At 41.2% G+C, this 19,906-nt stretch overlaps 1 protein-coding gene across 1 annotated transcript in view; it reads right to left on the reverse strand.

Annotated features, from left to right (window-relative positions):
* The window catches only part of LOC116359260 (CUB and sushi domain-containing protein 3-like), a 547,528-nt gene that overhangs the window by 51,902 nt on the left and 475,720 nt on the right, over positions 1-19,906 (reverse strand). Inside the window, 1 exon segment of the mRNA XM_031811826.1 lies at positions 8,135-8,314. Coding sequence (XP_031667686.1) covers positions 8,135-8,314 — 180 coding nt within the window.

Below are 19,906 nucleotides of genomic sequence, written 5' to 3' on the forward strand. Positions count from 1 at the left end.
TACACCTTTTTTCACCTCGTCTTCTTCTTCTACCCTTTTTCACCTCTTCTTCTTCTATCCTTTTTTTCACTTCTTCTTCTACCCTTTTTTTCACCTCTTCTTCTTCTACCCTTTTTTTCACCTCTTCTTCTTCTTCTACCTTTTTTCACCTCTTCTTCTTCTACCCTTTTCTTCACTTCTTCTTCTACCCTTTTCTTCACTTCTTCTTCTACCCTTTTCTTCACTTCTTCTTCTACCCTTTTTTTCACCTCTTCTTCTTCTACCCTTTTTTCACCTCTTCTTCTTCTTCTACCCTTTTTTCACCTCTTCTTCTTCTACCCTTTTATTCACCTCTTCTTCTTCTATCCATTTTTTTTTTGCTCCTGAGCGGCCAGATAAATACAAATCTGTCATGAATAAACTGTATTCCACCATTAAGATGTTGTGGCTGCTTGCCTCTGATTGGCATCGAGGGAGATGGTCTCTGTGAAGCAATCTGCATACAGAACAGACCTGGGATGAAATACAATCTGAAAATGATTTCAGATACTGCATCTGTGCTTGACTGAGCTTGTCTAACGCAATAGAACCGAAATAAAAGGGCAAACCTCGCCACTCTTGGCCCTCCAGGCAAATGCTCAAAAGTATTTCAACGATTTCGAATACTATTTGAACCCAGGTGTGACACGCAGCACATGATGTCAGAATGTGATGCTGAACGATGCTTAAATAACAGCCCTGTTTCCAGTTTAACTTTAGTAGTTGTCCCATTAATACAGAGTACCAGATTAATAATCACATCTTTCCAGGTCTCTTTGATTTGTATTAATTTACCCAGAATTCCTATAAATGGTAAGAAGTGCAGATGGGAGGGAGGGAACAGCACTATAGCAGCGCCTCTATAGAAGCCTCTCTGGCTCTCTGACTAAGTCAGGCACACAGGCCACTGGTAGAATTAGAATGATTAACAAGGATTCTCATTCTATTTCTACGCTGGTAACTATAGGAACAGAACAGTGGAATAGTTCAAATATTACATCTACTCTATATGTAGAATATCTATTCTATTCTTGATGTAGAATATCTATTCTATTCTTGATGTAGAATATCTATTCTATTCTTGATGTAGAATATCTATTCTATTCTTGATGTAGAATATCTATTCTATTCTTGATGTAGAATATCTATTCTATTATTGATGTAGAATATCTATTCTATTCTTGATGTAGAATATCTATTCTATTATTGATGTAGAATATCTATTCTATTCTTGATGTAGAATATCTATTCTATTCTTGATGTAGAATATCTATTCTATTCTTGATGTAGAATATCTATTCTATTCTTGATGTAAAATATCTATTCTATTCTTGATGTAGAATATCTATTCTATTATTGATGTAGAATATCTATTCTATTCTTGATGTAAAATATCTATTCTATTCTTGATGTAGAATATCTATTCTATTCTTGATGTAGAATATCTATTCTATTCTTGATGTAAAATATCTATTCTATTCTTGATGTAGAATATCTATTCTATTCTTGATGTAGAATATCTATTCTATTCTTGATGTAAAATATCTATTCTATTCTTGATGGAACAGGACTAATCGCAGTATAACAACAGCCCCTCTGGCTTTACACTGACTACTACACACAGGTCAGAGGTTACTGGTAGAATCGCTCTCACTGACTACTACACACAGGTCAGAGGTTAATGGTAGAATCGCTCTCACTGACTACTAAACACAGGTCAGAGGTTAATGGTAGAATCGCTCTCACTGACTACTACACACAGGTCAGAGGTTAATGGTAGAATCACTCTCACTGACTACTACACACAGGTCAGAGGTTAATGGTAGAATCGCTCTCACTGACTACTAAACACAGGTCAGAGGTTAATGGTAGAATCGCTCTCACTGACTACTACACACAGGTCAGAGGTTAATGGTAGAATCACTCTCACTGACTACTACACACAGGTCAGAGGTTAATGGTAGAATCACTCTCACTGACTACTACACACAGGTCAGAGGTTAATGGTAGAATCACTCTCACTGACTACTAAACACAGGTCAGAGGTTAATGGTAGAATCACTCTCACTGACTACTACACACAGGTCAGAGGTTACTGGTAGAAGTGTTACTGACAGCAGCAGTCTCACTCAGGCTTCCATCAGGTTCCCTGTCTACAGACAAGAGAGGTGGAGCTCTGGGGCGTGACTCCACCCTGTCAGGTTGACTGCAACACTGTCAGTCTGCAGCTAGCAGAGAGATGAGTAACCCTGGTCCCAGCCGACACACAGTCTGTATGGTATGGAGAGGTGGAGCTCTAGGGCGTGACTCCACCCTGTCAGGTTGACTGCAACACTGTCAGTCTGCTGACAAGACTGTCTGTCTGAGGTATGAGAGATTGGACCCTCCTCACTCCTCACCACCAGGCTGTTTGCTGGCTGACAAGACTGTCTGTCTGAGGTATGAGAGATTGGACCCTCCTCACTCCTCACCACCAGGCTGTTTACTGGCTGACAAGACTGTCTGTCTGAACTGAACAAGGCAAAGCTGGGATAGATGAGGGATGGACTGGCTGTCTGAGTCATGCTAGGTACAGCTGGGATAGATGAGGGATGGACTGGCTGTCTGAGTCATGCTAGGTACAGCTGGGATAGATGAGGGATGGACTGGCTGTCTGAGTCATGCTAGGTACAGCTGGGATAGATGAGGGATGGACTGGCTGTCTGAGTCATGCTAGGTACAGCTGGGATAGATGAGGGATGGACTGGCTGTCTGAGTCATGCTAGGTACAGCTGGGATAGATGAGGGATGGACTGGCTGTCTGAGTCATGCTAGGTACAGCTGGGATAGATGAGGGATGGACTGGCTGTCTGAGTCATGCTAGGTACAGCTGGGATAGATGAGGGATGGACTGGCTGTCTGAGTCATGCTAGGTACAGCTGGGATAGATGAGGGATGGACTGGCTGTCTGACTCATGCTAGGTACAGCTGGGATAGGTGAGGGATGGACTGGCTGTCTGAGTCATGCTAGGTACAGCTGGGATAGATGAGGGATGGACTGGCTGTCTGAGTCATACTAGGTACAGCTGGGATAGGTGAGGGATGGACTGGCTGTCTGTTGAGTCATGCTAGGTACAGCTGGGATAGATGAGGGATGGACTGGCTGTCTGAGTCATGCTAGGTACAGCTGGGATAGGTGAGGGATGGACTGGCTGTCTGAGTCATGCTAGGTACAGCTGGGATAGATGAGGGATGGACTGGCTGTCTGAGTCATGCTAGGTACAGCTGGGATAGATGAGGGATGGACTGGCTGTCTGAGTCATGCTAGGTACAGCTGGGATAGATGAGGGATGGACTGGCTGTCTGAGTCATGCTAGGTACAGCTGGGATAGATGAGGGATGGACTGGCTGTCTGAGTCATGCTAGGTACAGCTGGGATAGATGAGGGATGGACTGGCTGTCTGAGTCATGCTAGGTACAGCTGGGATAGATGAGGGATGGACTGGCTGTCTGAGTCATGCTAGGTACAGCTGGGATAGGTGAGGGATGGACTGGCTGTCTGAGTCATGCTAGGTACAGCTGGGATAGATGAGGGATGGACTGGCTGTCTGAGTCATGCTAGGTACAGCTGGGATAGATGATGGATGGACTGGCTGTCTGAGTCATGCTAGGTACTGCTGGGATAGATGAGGGATGGACTGGCTGTCTGAGTCATGCTAGGTACAGCTGGGATAGATGAGGGATGGACTGGCTGTCTGTTGAGTCATGCTAGGTACAGCTGGGATAGATGAGGAATGGACTGGCTGTCTGAGTCATGCTAGGTACAGCTGGGATAGATGAGGGATGGACTGGCTGTCTGAGTCATGCTAGGTACTGCTGGGATAGATGAGGGATGGACTGGCTGTCTGAGTCATGCTAGGTACAGCTGGGATAGATGAGGGATGGACTGGCTGTCTGAGTCATGCTAGGTACAGCTGGAATAGATGAGGGATAGACTGGCTGTCTGAGTTGAGCTGCAGGGGACTTGACTCCTCAACACCAGTCTGTCTGAGTTGAGCTGCAGGGGACTTGACTCCTCAACACCAGGCTGGTTGAGTTGAGTTGCAGGGGACTTGTCTCCTCAACACCAGGCTGGTTGAGTTGCAGGGGACTTGACTCCTCAACACCAGGCTGGTTGAGTTGCAGGGGTCTTGACTCCTCAACACCAGGCTGGTTGAGTTGCAGGGGACTTGACTCCTCAACACCAGGCTGGTAGAGTTGCAGGGGACTTGTCTCCTCAACACCAGGCTGGTAGAGTTGCAGGGGACTTGACTCCTCAACACCAGGCTGGTAGAGTTGCAGGGGACTTGACTCCTCAACACCAGGCTGGTAGAGCTGCAGGGGACTTGACTCCTCAACACCAGGCTGGTAGAGTTGCAGGGGACTTGACTCCTCAACACCAGGCTGGTTGAGTTGCAGGGGTCTTGACTCCTCAACACCAGGCTGGTAGAGTTGCAGGGGACTTGTCTCCTCAACACCAGGCTGGTAGAGTTGCAGGGGACTTGACTCCTCAACACCAGGCTGGTAGAGCTGCAGGGGACTTGACTCCTCAACACCAGGCTGGTAGAGTTGCAGGGGACTTGACTCCTCAACACCAGGCTGGTTGAGTTGCAGGGGTCTTGACTCCTCAATGCCAGGCTGGTTGAGTTGAGCTGTCTGTCTAGGTGTGCTTGGTTAAGGTTTGAACTGGGCTGCCTGGCCTGTCAGTCTGAGTCCCTGACAGGATTATTGCCTGCAGGTGCTTTCTGTCTCTCTCTCTCACTCACACTCACACACACACACACACACACACAAACACACACACACGCACGCACGCACGCACGCACGCACGCACGCACAACACACACACACACACACACACACACACACACACACACACACACACACACACACACACACACACACACACACACACACACACACACACACCACGCACGCACGCACGCACGCACGCACGCACGCACGCACACACACACACACACACACACACACACACACACACACACACACACACACACACACACACACACACACACACACACAATGAGAGCAATACATTCAGTGATCTATCCAGCAGACCACCACAGGAAGACTTAATAATGGAACAGATAGGATGCCATGTTACTACGAAGACTGCTTGGGTGTGTGAGAGGAAGACTGCTTGGGTGTGTGGGAGGAAGACTGCTTGGGTGTGTGGGAGGAAGACTGCTTTGGGTGTGTGAGAGGAAGACTGCTTGGGTGTGTGAGAGGAAGACTGCTTGGGTGTGTGAGAGGAAGACTGCTTGGGTGTGTGAGAGGAAGACTGCTTGGGTGTGTGGGAGGAAGACTGCTTGGGTGTGTGGGAGGAAGACTGCTTGGGTGTGTGAGAGGAAGACTGCTTGGGTGTGTGAGAGGAAGACTGCGGGGGTGTGTGAGAGGAAGACTGCTTGGGTGTGTGGGAGGAAGACTGCTTGGGTGTGTGAGAGGAAGACTGCTTGGGTGTGTGAGAGGATGCCATGTTAATAAGAACTCTGTCTGAGGCGACTTGGCGTGAGTGAGTGAGTGAGTGAGTGAGTGAGTGTGTGTGTGTGTGTGTGTGTGTGTGTGTGTGTGTGTGTGTGTGTGTGTGTGTGTGTGTGTGTGTGTGTGTGTGTGTGTGTGTGTGTGTGTGAATGGCTATCCTGTGCTCTTGTATTGCAGGGATCTGTTCCTTAGCAACCGTGTCCCATTTGCCTTGTCTGTCCTCGTGGCTCGCCGCTCGCTGCCTTCCGGGCGCCACTGCAGTACTTAATGTGAACACGATACTGTGTACGTCTCAAATGGCACCCTATTCCCTATCTAGTGCACTACTTTAGACCAGAGCCCTATTCCCTATATAGAGCACTACTTTAGACCAGAGCCCTATGGCACCCTGTTCCCTATATATAGTGCACTACTTTAGACCAGAGCCCTATGGAACCCTATTCCCTATATATAGTGCACTACTTTATACCAGAGCCCTATGGCACCCTATTCCCTATGTAGTGCACTACTTTAGACCAGAGCCCTATTCCCTATATAGTGCACTACCTTCAAACAGGGCTCGGGTAGGGCTCCGGTAGGGCTCGGGTAGGGCTCGGGTAGGGCTCCAGTAGGGCTCGGGTAGGGCTCGGGTAGGGCTCCGGTAGGGCTCCGGTAGGGCTCGGGTAGGGCTCCGGTAGGGCTCGGGTAGGGCTCCGGTAGGGCTCGGGTAGGGCTCGGGTAGGGCTCCGGTAGGGCTCCGGTAGGGGTCGGGTAGGGCTCGGGTAGGGCTCGGGTAGGGCTCGGGAAGGGCTCCAGTAGGGCTCCGGTAAAGCTCGGGTAGGGCTCCGGTAGGGCTCGGGAAGGGCTCCGGTAGGGCTCCGGTAGGGCTCCGGTAGGGCTCCGGTAGGGCTCCGGTAGGGGGCGGGTAGGGCTCGGGTAGGGCTCGGGAAGGGCTCCAGTAGGGCTCCGGTAGAGCTCGGGTAGGGCTCCGGTAGGGCTCGTGAAGGGCTCCGGTAGGGCTCGGGTAGGGCTCGGGAAGGGCACAATAGAGTACACAGGGAGCCTATTTGACATGCAAACCATTTCGTTTTGGGACTTTGTTGCCAAATATGCAAATCTATTTCTTCTCTCCTGGAATAAATGTGATCTGCTTCAGCGCTGATGGAAGTAGGGTTTCCTCAACGGGTAGAGAAACGTTGAATGTTCATCCAACCAGAACAGAAGAGGAGCCAGGCGTATGATTCTGACATTACAATACTGTAGCTATTTAATAATGTGTGTTATATAGAGAGAGTAGAGCATCTTCACTCGTCACTGTCATCATCTAGGACCTGACGCACAGTTGAGATAAAACCGTACAATTTACAATACTGTAGCTGTTTAATAATGTGTGTGATATAAAGAGTCGAGCATCTTCACTCCTCGCTGTCATCATCTAGGACCTGACGCACAGTTGAGATAAAACCGTACAACTTGGGACTTTCTCTTAAAATCCCTCTGATATCAAAGGGAGACGTGAGTAAAAAGGGGGTCTGTTGAAAGGGGGTCTGTTAAAAGGGGGTCTGTTGAAAGGGGGTCTGTTAAAAGGGGGTCTGTTGAAAGGGGGTCTGTGAAAAGGGGGTCTGTTGTAAGGGGGTCTGTTAAAAGGGGGTCTGTTGAAAGGGGGTCTGTTAAAAGGGGGTCTGTTGTAAGGGGGTCTGTTGAAAAGGGGGTCTGTTGAAAGGGGGTCTGTTGAAAGGGGGTCTGTTGAAGGACGATATTTCATTTGGTTTTAGTTGACGGAATAATTGATGAGAACTAGGGTTGCAAAATTCTGGTAATTTATGCTAAAATTCCCCGGTTTTCATGTCATCCTGGTTGAAAGAATCCTGGAATTACGAGGGAATATGTAGGAAATCCAGGAATCTTTCAAAACAGGATTTCTGGGAAATCAGGAAGTTTGGGGAAAGTTAACGGAATTTGAATAACATCTAATAAAATGGATTTGTGACATATTTTCATTCCTGTAATCTGAGAGGACCCATATCATCATCATCACCATCCTCTTCATCATCATCATCACCACCATCATCACCCTCATCATCATCACCCTCATCATTATCACCATCACCATCTTCATCATCACACTCTTCATCATCACCACCATCATCACCCTCATCATCATCACCCTCATCTTCATCATTATCACCATCACCATCTTCATCATCATCACCACACTCTTCATCATCACCCTCATCATCATCACCCTCATCATTATCACCATCACCATCTTCATCATCATCATCACCACACTCTTCATCATCACCACCATCATCACCCTCATCATCATCACCCTCATCTTCATCATTATCACCATCACCATCTTCATCATCATCACCACAATCTTCATCATCACCCTCATCATCATCACCCTCATCATTATCACCATCACCATCTTCATCATCATCACCACACTCTTCATCATCACCACCATCATCACCCTCATCATCATCACCCTCATCTTCATCATTATCACCATCACCATCTTCATCATCATCACCACACTCTTCATCATCACCCTCATCATCATCACCCTCATCAATATCACCATCACCATCATCATCATCAGATGTCGTACCTTTGCAGATGGGCGTGGTGGCGCTCCAGGTGCCATTGTGGGTACAGGTGCGAGTTGTGGCCCCGCCTGCCTCTATCAGGTAGCCAGGCTGGCACATGAAGGTGACGTTGTGGCCCACAGTGAAGTCCTCTCCAAACCTCAGACCATTAGCAGGAACACCTGGGTCAATGCAGCTGATCACTGGTGGGACGATACAGAGACAGACAGGGATCGTTGTAGACTGGTCCCAGATCAGTGGTTGTGTTATAGCCTGGTCCCAGATCAGTGTTGTAGACTGGTCCCAGATCAGTGTTATAGACTGGTCCCAGATCAGTGTTATAGCCTGGTCCCAGATCAGTGTTATAGACTGGTCCCAGATCAGTGTTATAGACTGGTCCCAGATCAGTGTTATAGACTGGTCCCAGATCAGTGTTATAGACTTGTCCCAGATCAGTGTTATAGACTGGTCTCAGATCAGTGTTATAGCCTGGTCCCAGATCAGAGGAGATGATGTCATATACGATCAGAGGAGATGATGTCATATACAGTCAGAAGAGATGATGTCATATATGATCAGAGGAAATGATGTCATATACGATCAGAGGAGATTATGTCATATACGATCAGAGGAGATGATGTCATATGCGATCAGAGGAGATGATGACATATACGGTCAGAGGAGATGATGTCATATACGATCAGAGTAAATGATGTCATATGCGATCAGAGGAGATGATGCCATATACAATCAGAGGAGATGATGTCATATACCGTCAGAGGAGATGATGTCATATGCGATCAGAGGAGATGATGTCATATACCGTCAGAGGAGATGATGTCATGTACGATCAGAGATGATGTCATATGCGATCAGAGATGATGTCATATGCGATCAGAGGAGATGATGTCATATACAATCAGAGGAGATGATGTCATATACCGTCAGAGGAGATGATGTCATATACAGTCAGAGGAGATGATGTCATATACGATCAGAGATGATGTCATATGCGATCAGAGGAGATGATGTCATATACGATCAGAGATGATGTCATATACCGTCAGAGGAGATGATGTCATATGCGATCAGAGGAGATTGCTCTGTGTGTACTTTGAGTTGTCGCGTGGTCCTGAAAGACTCTTCTATAATTAGACCTGAATAGAAGATCATGAAATGGCCAAAGGAAACATTTCATCACAACGGAAATAGCCGCAGCAGTACATCCTTAAAACACGGTTTAAGTTCTCAACCAACTGTTGACTAAAACTTTAAATAAATAACATCTCAAACCAAATCAGAAGATACTTCCAACCAGTAACACGAAACCTAGACTCAGTCTTCCGTTCATCCTAGGGGCAAGGTAAAATAAGTCAGCCAGTCAGCCAGTCAGGACAATAGTGTGCTTCCCAAAATGGCACCTTATTTCCTATGTAGTGCACTACTTTTGACCAGGGCCCATAGGGCTATGGTGGAGAAATATATATAGGGAATAGGGTTCCATTTGGGACACAGACCATTGTAATGTAGAGAGTGCTGTGGGATGCTGAGTTCATCTATTCAACAATAGAACTGAGCTTTTCATTAGAGCCTCAGTCACTATGCTGTATCTCAGGGGTCCACAACTGGTGGCCCGCGGGTCGAATTTGGCCCCCGGGTGATTTTATTTGGCGGCCCATGTTTTCTGAGGCAAAAAGCAAACAAACGATTTGTGGTCAATTTGCAGTCTACTAATTATTTGTAATGATGTTCCGACCCCCTGACCATCCACTCAATAAAAACATTGTCTGCATCCAGAGAGACAGAGAGGAAAGAGAGGAAAGAGAGAGAGAGGAGAGAGAGAGAGAGACAGAGAGGAGAGAGAGACAGGGAGGAGAGAGAGGAAAGAGAGAGAGGAGAGAGAGAGAGACAGAGAGGAAAGAGAGGAAAGAGAGAGAGAGGAGAGAGAGAGACAGAGAGGAGAGAGAGACAGAGAGGAAAGAGAGGAAAGAGAGAGAGGAGAGAGAGACAGAGAGGAAAGAGAGGAAAGAGAGAGAGGAGAGAGAGAGACAGAGAGGAAAGAGAGGAAAGAGAGAGAGAGGAGAGAGAGAGACAGAGAGAGAGACAGAGAGGAGAGAGACAGAGAGACAGAGAGGAGAGAAAGGAAAGAGAGAGAGAGAGGAGAGAGAGAGAGACAGAGAGGAGAGAGAGGAAAGAGAGAGAGAGGAGAGAGACAGAGAGGAAAGAGAGAGAGAGGAGAGAGACAGAGAGAGAGACAGAGAGGAGAGAGAGGAAAGAGAGAGAGAGGAGAGAGAGAGAGAGAGACAGAGAGGAGAGAGAGAGACAGAGAGGAGAGAGAGAGACAGAGAGGAGAGAGAGGAAAGAGAGGAAAGAGTGAGAGAGAGGAGAGAGAGAGAGACAGAGAGGAGAGAGAGGAAAGAGAGGATAGAGAGAGAGAGAGGAGAGAGAGAGACAGAGAGGAGAGAGAGACAGGGAGGAGAGAGAGAGACAGAGAGGATAGAGAGGAAAGAGAGGAAAGAGAGAGAGAGGAGAGAGAGAGACAGAGAGGAGAGAGAGACAGGGAGGAGAGAGACGGAGGAGAGAGAGACAGAGATGAAAGAGAGAGACAGAGAGGAGAGAGACAGAGAGAGAGAGGAAAGAGAGAGGAAAGAGAGAGAGACAGGGAGGAGAGAGAGAGATGGAGGAGAGAGAGACAGAGATGAAAGAGAGAGTCAGAGAGGAGAGAGAGGAAAGTGAGAGAGAGAGGAGAGACAGAGACACAGAGACAGAGAGAGACAAAGAGAGAGACAGAGAGAGACAGAGAGACAAAGAGAGAGACAGAGAGAGACAAAGAGAGAGACAGAGAGAGACAAAGAGAGAGACAAAGAGAGAGACAGAGAGAGACAAAGAGAGACATAGAGAGACAAAGAGAGAGACAAAGAGAGGCAAAGAGAGAGATAGAGAGAGACAAAGAGAGAGACAAAGAGAGAGACAGAGAGAGGCAAAGAGAGAGATAGAGAGAGACAAAGAGAGAGACAGAGAGAGGCAAAGAGAGAGATAGAGAGAGACAAAGAGAGAGATAGAGAGAGACAAAGAGAGAGACAAAGAGAGAGACAGAGAGAGGCAAAGAGAGAGATAGAGAGAGACAAAGAGAGAGACAGAGATAGATAGAAAGAGAGAGAAACAAAGAGAGAGAGAGAAACACTGGCTACACTGACAGAGAGAGAGAGAGAAACACTGGCTACACTGACAGAGAGAGAGAGAGAAACACTGGCTACACTGACAGAGTGAGGACACATTGGCAAGCAGCTGCTACAGCTTTATACCAAAACCACTAAACACATGATTGGTGGGCAGAGAGAGGACACCAGGAACCAATCCATAAAGCATCCAATGCTATGTGTCTATAGCCAAATGTTCTAGCTATCTCCTAGCAATAATACTATCAGAGAGAGAGACAGAGAGGAGAGAGAGAGACAGAGAGGAGAGAGAGGAAAGAGAGAGAGAGGAGAGAGAGGAAAGAGAGAGAGAGGAGAGAGAGAGACAGAGAGAGAGACAGAGAGGAGAGAGAGAGAACACCAGGAACCAGGAACCAATCCATAAATCATCCAATGCTATGTGTCTCTAGCCAAATGTTCTAGCTATCTCTTAGCAATAATACTATCACAACAGAGTCAGACTGCTGTATATTAACAGGTATGTTATCCTAACTACTGTATAACAGGTATGTTATCTGTGGTCCTAACTACTGTATATTAACAGGTATGTTATCTGTGGTCCTAACTACTGTATATTAACAGGTATGTTATCTGTGGTCCTAACTACTGTAAATTAACAGGTATGTTATCTGTGGTCCTAACTACTGTATATTAACAGGTATGTTATCCTAACTACTGTATATTAACAGGTATGTTATCCTAACTACTGTATATTAACAGGTATGTTATCCTAACTACTGTATATTAACAGGTATGTTATCCTAACTACTGTATATTAACAGGTATGGTATCTGTGGTCCTAACTACTGTATATTAACAGGTATTTTATCTGTTGTCCTAACTACTGTATATTAACAGGTATGTTATCTGTGGTCCTAACTACTGTAAATTAACAGGTATGTTATCCTAACTACTGTAAATTAACAGGTATGTTATCTGTGGTCCTAACTACTGTATATTAACAGGTATGTTATCTGTGGTCCTAACTACTGTATATTAACAGGTATGGTATCTGTTATCCTAACTACTGTAAATTAACAGGTATGTTATCTGTGGTCCTAACTACTGTATATTAACAGGTATGGTATCTGTGGTCCTAACTACTGTATATTAACAGGTATTTTATCTGTTGTCCTAACTACTGTATATTAACAGGTATGTTATCTGTGGTCCTAACTACTGTAAATTAACAGGTATGTTATCCTAACTACTGTAAATTAACAGGTATGTTATCCTAACTACTGTATATTAACAGGTATGTTATCCTAACTACTGTATATTATCAGGTATGTTATCCTAACTACTGTAAATTAACAGGTATGTTATCTGTGGTCCTAAGTACTGTATATTAACAGGTATGTTATCTGTGGTCCTAACTACTGTATATTAACAGGTATGGTATCTGTGGTCCTAACTACTGTATATTAACAGGTATGTTATCTGTGGTCCTAACTACTGTAAATTAACAGGTATGTTATCTGTGGTCCTAACTACTGTATATTAACAGGTATGTTATCCTAACTACTGTATATTAACAGGTATGGTATCTGTGGTCCTAACTACTGTATATTATCAGGTATGGTATCTGTGGTCCTAACTACTGTATATTAACAGGTATGTTATCTGTGGTCCTAACTACTGTATATTAACAGGTATGTTATCCTAACTACTGTATATTAACAGGTATGGTATCTGTGGTCCTAACTACTGTATATTAACAGGTATGTTATCCTAACTACTGTATATTAACAGGTATGGTATCTGTGGTCCTAACTACTGTATATTAACAGGTATGGTATCTGTGGTCCTAACTACTGTATATTAACAGGTATGTTATCCTAACTACTGTAAATTAACAGGTATGTTATCTGTGGTCCTAACTACTGTATATTAACAGGTATGTTATCCTAACTACTGTATATTAACAGGTATGTTATCCTAACTACTGTATATTATCAGGTATGTTATCCTAACTACTGTAAATTAACAGGTATGTTATCTGTGGTCCTAACTACTGTATATTAACAGGTATGTTATCTGTGGTCCTAACTACTGTATAACAGGTATGTTATCTGTGGTCCTAACTACTGTATATTAACAGGTATGGTATCTGTGGTCCTAACTACTGTATATTAACAGGTATGTTATCTGTGGTCCTAACTACTGTATAACAGGTATGTTATCTGTGGTCCTAACTACTGTATATTAACAGGTATGTTATCTGTGGTCCTAACTACTGTATAACAGGTATGTTATCTGTGGTCCTAACTACTGTAAATTAACAGGTATGTTATCTGTGGTCCTAACTACTGTAAATTAACAGGTATGTTATCCTAACTACTGTATATTAACAGGTATGTTATCCTAACTACTGTATATTATCAGGTATGTTATCCTAACTACTGTAAATTAACAGGTATGTTATCTGTGGTCCTAACTACTGTATATTATCAGGTATGTTATCCTAACTACTGTATATTAACAGGTATGTTATCCTAACTACTGTATATTAACAGGTATGTTATCCTAACTACTGTATATTAACAGGTATGTTATCCTAACTACTGTATATTATCAGGTATGTTATCCTAACTACTGTATATTAACAGGTATGTTATCCTAACTACTGTATATTATCAGGTATGTTATCCTAACTACTGTAAATTAACAGGTACGTTATCTGTGGTCCTAACTACTGTATATTAACAGGTATGGTATCTGTGGTCCTAACTACTGTATATTAACAGGTATTTTATCTGTTGTCCTAACTACTGTATATTAACAGGTATGTTATCTGTGGTCCTAACTACTGTAAATTAACAGGTATGTTATCCTAACTACTGTAAATTAACAGGTATGTTATCCTAACTACTGTATATTAACAGGTATGTTATCCTAACTACTGTATATTATCAGGTATGTTATCCTAACTACTGTAAATTAACAGGTATGTTATCTGTGGTCCTAACTACTGTATATTAACAGGTATGTTATCTGTGGTCCTAACTACTGTATATTAACAAGTATGGTATCTGTGGTCCTAACTACTGTATATTAACAGGTATGTTATCCTAACTACTGTATATTAACAGGTATGTTATCCTAACTACTGTATATTATCAGGTATGTTATCCTAACTACTGTAAATTAACAGGTATGTTATCTGTGGTCCTAACTACTGTATATTATCAGGTATGTTATCCTAACTACTGTATATTAACAGGTATGTTATCCTAACTACTGTATATTAACAGGTATGTTATCTGTGGTCCTAACTACTGTATATTAACAGGTATGTTATCCTAACTACTGTATATTAACAGGTATGTTATCCTAACAGGTATGTTATCCTAACTACTGTATATTAACAGGTATGTTATCCTAACTACTGTATATTAACAGGTATGGTATCTGTGGTCCTAACTACTGTATATTAACAGGTATGGTATCTGTGGTCCTAACTACTGTATATTAACAGGTATGTTATCTGTGGTCCTAACTACTGTATATTAACAGGTATGTTATCTGTGGTCCTAACTACTGTATATTAACAGGTATGGTATCTGTGGTCCTAACTACTGCATATTAACAGGTATGTTATCCTAACTACTGTATATTAACAGGTATGTTATCCTAACTACTGTATATTATCAGGTATGTTATCCTAACTACTGTAAATTAACAGGTATGTTATCTGTGGTCCTAACTACTGTATATTAACAGGTATGTTATCCTAACTACTGTATATTAACAGGTATGGTATCTGTGGTCCTAACTACTGTATATTAACAGGTATGTTATCTGTGGTCCTAACTACTGTATAACAGGTATGTTATCTGTGGTCCTAACTACTGTATATTAACAGGTATGTTATCTGTGGTCCTAACTACTGTAAATTAACAGGTATGTTATATGTTGTCCTAACTACTGTATATTAACAGGTATGTTATCTGTGGTCCTAACTACTGTATATTAACAGGTATGTTATCTGTTGTCCTAACTACTGTATATTAACAGGTATGTTATCTGTGGTCCTAACTACTGTAAATTAACAGGTATGTTCTCTGTGGTCCTAACTACTGTATATTAACAGGTATGTTATCTGTAGGCCTAACTACTGTATATTAACAGGTATGTTATCCTAACTACTGTATATTAACAGGTATGTTATCCTAACTACTGTATATTAACAGGTATGTTATCTGTGGTCCTAACTACTGTATATTAACAGGTATGTTATCTGTGGTCCTAACTACTGTATATTAACAGGTATGTTATCCTAACTACTGTATATTAACAGGTATGGTATCTGTGGTCCTAACTACTGTATATTAACAGGTATGGTATCTGTTGTCCTAACTACTGTATATTAACAGGTATGTTATCTGTGGTCCTAACTACTGTAAATTAACAGGTATGTTATCCTAACTACTGTAAATTAACAGGTATGTTATCCTAACTACTGTATATTAACAGGTATGTTATCCTAACTACTGTATATTATCAGGTATGTTATCCTAACTACTGTAAATTAACAGGTATTTTATCTGTGGTCCTAACTACTGTATATTAACAGGTATGTTATCTGTGGTCCTAACTACTGTATATTAACAGGTATGTTATCCTAACTACTGTATATTAACAGGTATGTTATCTGTGGTCCTAACTACTGTATATTAACAGGTATGTTATCCTAACTACTGTATATTAACAGGTATGTTATCTGTGGTCCTAACTACTGTATATTAACAGGTATGGTATCTGTGGTCCTAACTACTGTATATTAACAGGTATGTTATCTGTGGTCCTAACTACTGTATATTAACAGGTATGTTATCTGTAGGCCTAACTACTGTATATTAACAGGTATGTTATCCTAACTACTGTATATTAACAGGTATGTTATCCTAACTACTGTATATTAACAGGTATGTTATCTGTGGTCCTAACTACTGTATATTAACAGGTATGTTATCTGTGGTCCTAACTACTGTATATTAACAGGTATGTTATCCTAACTACTGTATATTAACAGGTATGGTATCTGTGGTCCTAACTACTGTATATTAACAGGTATGGTATCTGTTGTCCTAACTACTGTATATTAACAGGTATGTTATCTGTGGTCCTAACTACTGTAAATTAACAGGTATGTTATCCTAACTACTGTAAATTAACAGGTATGTTATCCTAACTACTGTATATTAACAGGTATGTTATCCTAACTACTGTATATTATCAGGTATGTTATCCTAACTACTGTAAATTAACAGGTATTTTATCTGTGGTCCTAACTACTGTATATTAACAGGTATGTTATCTGTGGTCCTAACTACTGTATATTAACAGGTATGTTATCCTAACTACTGTATATTAACAGGTATGTTATCTGTGGTCCTAACTACTGTATATTAACAGGTATGTTATCCTAACTACTGTATATTAACAGGTATGTTATCTGTGGTCCTAACTACTGTATATTAACAGGTATGGTATCTGTGGTCCTAACTACTGTATATTAACAGGTATGTTATCTGTGGTCCTAACTACTGTATAACAGGTATGTTATCTGTGGTCCTAACTACTGTATATTAACAGGTATGTTATCCTAACTACTGTATATTAACAGGTATGTTATCTGTGGTCCTAACTACTGTATATTAACAGGTATGTTATCCTAACTACTGTATATTAACAGGTATGTTATCCTAACTACTGTATATTAACAGGTATGTTATCCTAACTACTGTATAACAGGTATGTTATCTGTGGTCCTAACTACTGTATATTAACAGGTATGTTATCTGTGGTCCTAACTACTGTATATTAACAGGTATGTTATCCTAACTACTGTATATTATCAGGTATGTTATCCTAACTACTGTAAATTAACAGGTATTTTATCTGTGGTCCTAACTACTGTATATTAACAGGTATGTTATCTGTGGTCCTAACTACTGTATATTAACAGGTATGTTATCCTAACTACGGTATATTAACAGGTATGTTATCTGTGGTCCTAACTACTGTATATTAACAGGTATGTTATCCTAACTACTGTATATTAACAGGTATGTTATCTGTGGTCCTAACTACTGTATATTAACAGGTATGGTATCTGTGGTCCTAACTACTGTATATTAACAGGTATGTTATCTGTGGTCCTAACTACTGTATAACAGGTATGTTATCTGTGGTCCTAACTACTGTATATTAACAGGTATGTTATCCTAACTACTGTATATTAACAGGTATGTTATCTGTGGTCCTAACTACTGTATATTAACAGGTATGTTATCCTAACTACTGTATATTAACAGGTATGTTATCCTAACTACTGTATATTAACAGGTATGTTATCCTAACTACTGTATAACAGGTATGTTATCTGTGGTCCTAACTACTGTATATTAACAGGTATGTTATCTGTGGTCCTAACTACTGTATATTAACAGGTATGGTATCTGTGGTCCTAACTACTGTATATTAACAGGTATGTTATCTGTGGTCCTAACTACTGTATAACAGGTATGTTATCTGTGGTCCTAACTACTGTATATTAACAGGTATGTTATCTGTGGTCCTAACTACTGTATAACAGGTATGTTATCTGTGGTCCTAACTACTGTAAATTAACAGGTATGTTATCTGTGGTCCTAACTACTGTAAATTAACAGGTATGTTATCCTAACTACTGTATATTAACAGGTATGTTATCCTAACTACTGTATATTATCAGGTATGTTATCCTAACTACTGTAAATTAACAGGTATGTTATCTGTGGTCCTAACTACTGTATATTATCAGGTATGTTATCCTAACTACTGTATATTAACAGGTATGTTATCCTAACTACTGTATATTAACAGGTATGTTATCCTAACTACTGTATATTAACAGGTATGTTATCCTAACTACTGTATATTATCAGGTATGTTATCCTAACTACTGTAAATTAACAGGTATGTTATCTGTGGTCCTAACTACTGTATATTATCAGGTATGTTATCCTAACTACTGTATATTAACAGGTATGTTATCCTAACTACTGTATATTAACAGGTATGTTATCTGTGGTCCTAACTACTGTATATTAACAGGTATGTTATCCTAACTACTGTATATTAACAGGTATGTTATCCTAACAGGTATGTTATCCTAACTACTGTATATTAACAGGTATGTTATCCTAACTACTGTATATTAACAGGTATGGTATCTGTGGTCCTAACTACTGTATATTAACAGGTATGGTATCTGTGGTCCTAACTACTGTATATTAACAGGTATGTTATCTGTGGTCCTAACTACTGTATATTAACAGGTATGTTATCTGTGGTCCTAACTACTGTATATTAACAGGTATGGTATCTGTGGTCCTAACTACTGCATATTAACAGGTATGTTATCCTAACTACTGTATATTAACAGGTATGTTATCCTAACTACTGTATATTAACAGGTATGTTATCCTAACTACTGTATATTATCAGGTATGTTATCCTAACTACTGTAAATTAACAGGTATGTTATCTGTGGTCCTAACTACTGTATATTAACAGGTATGTTATCTGTGGTCCTAACTACTGTATATTAACAGGTATGTTATCCTAACTACTGTATATTAACAGGTATGGTATCTGTGGTCCTAACTACTGTATATTAACAGGTATGTTATCTGTGGTCCTAACTACTGTATAACAGGTATGTTATCTGTGGTCCTAACTACTGTATATTAACAGGTATGTTATCTGTGGTCCTAACTACTGTAAATTAACAGGTATGTTATATGTTGTCCTAACTACTGTATATTAACAGGTATGTTATCTGTGGTCCTAACTACTGTATATTAACAGGTATGTTATCTGTTGTCCTAACTACTGTATATTAACAGGTATGTTATCTGTGGTCCTAACTACTGTAAATTAACAGGTATGTTATCTGTGGTCCTAACTACTGTATATTAACAGGTATGTTATCTGTGGTCCTAACTACTGTATATTAACAGGTATGTTATCCTAACTACTGTATATTAACAGGTATGTTATCCTAACTACTGTATATTAACAGGTATGTTATCTGTGGTCCTAACTACTGTATATTAACAGGTATGTTATCTGTGGTCCTAACTACTGTATATTAACAGGTATGTTATCCTAACTACTGTATATTAACAGGTATGGTATCTGTGGTCCTAACTACTGTATATTAACAGGTATGATATCTGTTGTCCTAACTACTGTATATTAACAGGTATGTTATCTGTGGTCCTAACTACTGTAAATTAACAGGTATGTTATCCTAACTACTGTAAATTAACAGGTATGTTATCCTAACTACTGTATATTAACAGGTATGTTATCCTAACTACTGTATATTATCAGGTATGTTATCCTAACTACTGTAAATTAACAGGTATTTTATCTGTGGTCCTAACTACTGTATATTAACAGGTATGTTATCTGTGGTCCTAACTACTGTATATTAACAGGTATGTTATCCTAACTACTGTATATTAACAGGTATGTTATCTGTGGTCCTAACTACTGTATATTAACAGGTATGTTATCCTAACTACTGTATATTAACAGGTATGT

This window comes from Oncorhynchus kisutch, unplaced genomic scaffold, assembly GCF_002021735.2.
Source record: "Oncorhynchus kisutch isolate 150728-3 unplaced genomic scaffold, Okis_V2 Okis02a-Okis13b_hom, whole genome shotgun sequence".
NCBI lineage: Eukaryota > Metazoa > Chordata > Actinopteri > Salmoniformes > Salmonidae > Oncorhynchus > Oncorhynchus kisutch.